Source organism: Papaver somniferum, unplaced genomic scaffold, assembly GCF_003573695.1.
Source record: "Papaver somniferum cultivar HN1 unplaced genomic scaffold, ASM357369v1 unplaced-scaffold_154, whole genome shotgun sequence".
Lineage (NCBI taxonomy): Eukaryota > Viridiplantae > Streptophyta > Magnoliopsida > Ranunculales > Papaveraceae > Papaver > Papaver somniferum.
The window spans coordinates 3,719,302-3,725,142 of NW_020624820.1; the positions used below are offsets into that span (position 1 = coordinate 3,719,302).

At 35.6% G+C, this 5,841-nt stretch overlaps 1 protein-coding gene across 1 annotated transcript; it reads right to left on the reverse strand.

The window, feature by feature from the left end:
* Positions 1 to 1,080: 1,080 nt before the first annotated feature.
* On the reverse strand, positions 1,081 to 4,914 carry LOC113336894. Its single transcript, XM_026582590.1, has 2 exons — positions 3,232 to 4,914; positions 1,081 to 2,779 (listed from the first exon to the last, which is right to left on the reverse strand). Exons 1-2 carry the CDS (start codon positions 4,308 to 4,310, stop codon positions 2,776 to 2,778), a joined length of 1,083 nt encoding a protein of 360 aa, XP_026438375.1. The 5' UTR covers positions 4,311 to 4,914; the 3' UTR covers positions 1,081 to 2,775.
* Positions 4,915 to 5,841: the final 927 nt, after the last annotated feature.

Here is a 5,841-nt window from a genome sequence, read left to right on the forward strand (position 1 = left end):
AAGTAAGTTCATAAACTTGTTTTGTGAACCGAAAAGGAAATTTCCAGGTGTTATTGGTTTTGTTATTCATTGCATATCTTATGAACAACCAATATGTGTGATAAAGTAGAACCGCTAACAACTTGTTATGTTCTTGGTAGAACTATTCACAAAGGCCTGACTTTTTTATTGGTATAACTTTTATTAGTAAAACCAATCTTAAGTAATCACCTTGGTATGATCGTATTATGTCTTCCATGGGAGAGGGAACCGATCCTTGTAATAGGTATAGAGAACCGATCCTTGTAAGAGGTGAAGGGGAACCGATCCTTGTATGGGGTGCATCAAGGTTTACAGCAGAAAGGGGAACCGATCCTGTGAACATGTGCAACACATATAAGTTAGATACCATATATATATGTGGGGAACCGATCCTAGTACCTAGTCAACCGAATTTTTGGGAAGTTAGTGTGACTATGCTTAGTACTCAAATGGAGGTAGAACTGAAACTTGTTTTGGTAGAACCGTAAACCCATGATTGTGATTGAATGTTGGTTTGATCAATCACATAGTTCTTGAAAGTCAGATGAACCAATTCTAAACTTGTTTGGAAGTGTGGAAAATCGGTTTCAAGGTTGTAAGTGTGAAAGAGAACTTACAAAGTAAAGTAAGGATGTCGACAAACTTTGAACACGTCCTGTGAATGTTTATTTTTATAATTGTTCAAAGATATTCCTTAACGGCTAAGGAAAGATAATCCCATGATCGAAACATAAGTAAGTTAACAATCTTTTAATTAAGGTTATTAATTTCATATTATATGGAAATTTCAGAATTATTAATGTGCATTTACTAATTATGTAACACCCCGAGTTCCGGACCAGGTTCAAACCTGTGTGGAGATCCGAACTCGAAGCGTTATGTCATGGTCTTCACTACAATTGGATCATCAGTGATAGTTAGGGTTTCTAAGGGATTAGATAAATTGGGGTAGATATAAGGTTATAGAGGATTAGAATAAGAAATAGACGAATTAGGGGATGGTAATAAGAATACATTGTAGAGGAGAAGTTGCAGAAGGATTTAGTGAAGAAGATGAAGCTCTACATATTCATTAGCTACCCGACCGAATACAAATCGTCTGGCTAATATAGCGGAGTTACAACTCTCAATATCAAGTACCTAAACCACCCTCCAGATACAATAAACTACCTCACATATCCTAGCCCATGTACATGAAAAATACCCACTCCTTCAAATCATCCTTTTCCTCAAGGATGAGAACTGAGCCTTAACCACATCAAGTACATGACATGCCCAGTAACGCCCATTAGGAGATAATGAAACAATGAACACTAGTTTTCCTTGTAGGGCCCAGAACATTAGAAAGCCAAGCCCACTATCATCAGAATCCACGTCAGTTGAGGCAAGAATGGGTATCTTCACGTTTTCTTCTTTTTGATTAGTATACATATAGAGTTGTATACCCAGAGAGACCCCCACTTCTAATACAGAAAACTCCTCTTTCCTGGAAAAGATAACTTTTTCTTTGCTGATATGAAGCTCAAGTTTCTTACCTTCCTCCACAGAGAAGGCTTTCGGCTGCTGGAAGTTAATTGTCACAAGGTTCACCAAGTTCAAATCCAAAACATTGTCAGCACCAGTTAAACTCATTCACAAGAATGTAATGACAAGTACTACTGAAGCACGAGCTAACATTTTCCCATTGCTATGGCCATCAACACCTGAACAGTAGATGAGTATAATAACCTCCAACTGAGTCTTTAATATACTGACCAGCTCACTTCATTTACGACCATCTTCAACCTTGTCTCGCAACCACAAAGCTATTACTCGTCTATCATAAGGAAAGATTTGTCGAGTAGTGACCATAATGATAATATCACACACGATATAGTTCATAATTGCTATTGTTTCTTTCAACAATTCTCTTGACATGCTCTTACCTCTCTTGAACACAACCAGCATTTCCATGATTCTCACTAGTCTTTCGTTGAATACCTCCCTTCTGTCACCCCTCTTGAGCTTTAAGAGTCTCAAATAAATGTCAGCAACTAAGAAAAGCACCACATCAGGACATACATGGATCCAAGGAACACCATCTTCTAGTTTATACACTGTAATCACCTGTGAATACCAAGATGGATGATAAATTTTCCTACGGAACTCAGCTAACCAACCTTCATTAGCGGCAGAAAACCCGAAAATGTAATGTAAGGGGAATGTAGGTTCTTGGTGTATCCCCTGTTGAAGTAGAAAAAAAGCACCGCCACCAGTAAAACACCAGCTACGACAACTAGGCACTTGACTGAGTATTTGTAGTTCCTTGATATATTATTTTCCTTTGTCGTAAGTAGTCTCAAAATAATACAGAGATCATGAACTTGCTGCAAAGTTTCATCAAACAACTCGCAAGTCTCTGAGCTGCCACCATTCGTCACACACAAAAATACACTCCCATTGTACTCAACTATCAATTTTGACCCCTTGAAAACAATTATACAAGGATCAAGAGTATCTACGCAAAAGTTAGTGCTCCTTATGATCAGCTCCAGCAACCTGCCTCTATCAAATACTCTTCCATCAATATCCTGGTTACAACAGAGGCACCTTCCACCATTCAAACTGCGCATTACGCCCTCAGACATTTCAAGTAAACAATATCCCAGCTGCAGTTTAAGATACCCTTTGTTACCACTGAAACTCTTTTTACATTTATAAAACATTTGATCAATAAGCTCATGAGTGTTGTCTTCAGCTGTAGATATTGTACCACTACCTGTGACAACCGGAAAAAACCAATAAACATTCATATTTGTGCAATCCTGTAGGTTTCGAATTGATTTCGAATTTTCTGCAATAAACTTTTTTGAACCTCTTTCTTATGAGCTGTAACTGATATTTTCAACCAACCATTGATCAAACAATTTCTGCACAATTACATATACGGTTTCCCTTGTGACATGAGATAAAATTTCAGTCCTAAGAAGAATACCAGGATGCAATATTGTTTCACAGAACTCGCAATCATTACAATTGGTACTACTTATAACACACAAACACATATACGAATACATAAGCAAGGTTATAAAATGATATATGTGTCCAGAATTCAGCTCAGGAACAAAATTTGTATAGCAATTATGCCTTAATATCAACTCATTAAGGATCATCAAACACCAAATTACATCCAGGTAGAGTTTAAAACTACTTTCCATATAATATAAATACCTCTCAATAGCTTTCATATCCTTTCCACGATCGAATAATGTTCTAGCACAATCAAGGCTACAGACAACAACACACTTAACACTTGACAATTCGTTGTTGGTGACAGTGAACACCTTTGAGTTGTTAAGCTGTTCATAAACAAAATTCCCAGTATACTCATTCATCCGGGATGACCCCATAAGAAAACACACACCAGAAGTAAGAGTATTTAAGAAGAATTTAGAACTATTCCCAATCGATTCTAGCCGTCTTCCCCGATCAAATACCCTTCCAGGAATCAACGTGTTACAATCTTCACTATCTCCTTGAGATGTTTTCACAGGTACTACAGCTTCACTAATTGCATAACTAGTTGCATTCAAAAGAACCAGATGATAATTATTACTTCCAATGTAGTTAAGTAATCTCTGAAACGAATCTGAACTTGTTGCAACTAACATCTTCAAATAGGAGTTGCGCAAACTGGTCTTACACACTTTACCTCGATCGAACAATATACAACCATAATCAAAATTAGGTAAAACAGCAAACAAAAACTCAGAATTCACACTTGGCAGTTTTAAACAATACCTACTGGAAGAATTTAACTCTAAAACAATATCATCGAACTCTCTTCCTCTATCAAATATCATTCGAGTAGAATTAACACTAGATGAAACATTACCAATAGAAGCAATTTGAGTTAATTGAGCAAAGGAGTACAAACTGATAAAATTGAAGAAGTATGATGGTATTTGTTGTAGGTAATTATCTGTAATGAACTTCCACCCTTCAATCTGTCTAAATGCACCATTTGAATCCTGATTTTGTATGTTGCAGTCCCTCACACCACTGTTTGTACCTTGATAATCCATATCAACATTGAAAAACTTCTGTTCAGAATTAAACGGTTTTCCCTCTTGATAATCCAGAAAATTCGATTTCTCCTTGAGTTCCTGAACTTCATTAGTAACACTAGATTCATCGGTTACAGGGGAATCAGATTTATAACTGGATTGAAAATTACCTTCGGCTGAACTCAAATCACCTGAATCAAGTGAAATTGATTTCGAATTGAAAACAATTTCATCCTCCATCATCTTCGATTTATCAAACCTGTGAGAACGGTTTATTGTTGGAAAGGAACCTAAAACTTCATCTGGTACTGGTGGAATTGAAGATTGTTGACTGAAATTACTAGCTGAATTTAAATCAACATGAACTCCTTCAAGTTTTTCATCGATTACTTTCTCAACATCAGTTTATACCTGCGAGTCAATAGCTACGCCACATCGTCGAAACTTGGTGTTGGTCTGCCCTGATGATTGATATTCCATATATCCCAGAATGATTCAGTAAAATCGTCACAAAAAGCTTTAATAAACTCCGATCTGTTGTGCTTGTCTATCAATAACTTGTGAAGACAATCTTGTTTTACTGAAATTAATGTTTCTACTCGTGAAACTTTAGATGTTGCAGCGGCCATGGTAGCGGTCGGAGAATCGACCGCTATGATACCACTTGTAGTGGTCTTCACTACAATTGGATCATCAGTGATAGTTGGGATTTCTAAGGGAAGAGATAAATCGGGATAGATAGAAGGATATAGAGGATTAGAGTAATAAATAGACGAATTAGGGGGATAGTAATACGAAGACATTGTAGAGGAGAAGTTGCAGAAGGATTTAGTGAAGAAGATGAAGTTCTACATATTCATTAGATACCCGACCGAATACAACTCGTCTGGCTAATATAGCTGAGTTACAACTCTCAATATTCAAGTACCTAAACTACCCTCCAGATACAATAAACTACCTCACATATCCTAGCCCAGGTACATGACACGTTACGGGTCGGAAAGAGACTTATGCATTTTTTTTTTTTGTTAATTTACTTTTGCACAAAACATAGTTGAGACTTTATATAACATAAATTGAAGCATATAAATCCAAAAATTATCTTTAACAACATTTTCAACCAAACATATTATTTCAAACTACATTTCAATCAATACAATAAAACAATTCAATCACTTCCTAGTTTTTCTTGCGCCACTCTGATTAATCTGCAAGGATGTCAATTGGGGTGAGATGACAGCTCAATAGAATGCACTACATTCTCTAAAGATGTGCAAACATAATCATTTTATCAAGAAATAACATACAACAAGAAATATAGTGGAACTTCAACGAATATATATTTCAACCAATTACCCCACAAGTATTATTTTCACTAAATCATCTAATTCATTTGTTCAACCGTGAATTCAAAATACCACTATTGTTTCTAACAAGTAATTTTAGTTGAGAATTCAAATAAGACTTCACAATATTATATCAATAAATCATCCAATTTATATACTCAATTATGAGTTCACAATTTAATATTTTCATAACAAGTCATGAGTTTAGAATATCAAATACTTGTCAACAAATCATTCATCAATGATTAAACACATTTATTCACGTATTATCATAGTCATATATAAATCATGAGTCTACAATACCGTTTTAATTGTCAACTAATCATCCGTACAAGTTCACACTTGAGTTCAACCATTCATTGAATTAGATTTTCCACATGAGTTCATAACACCAATCATGTATTCCAACAAATCATATAATCTATATT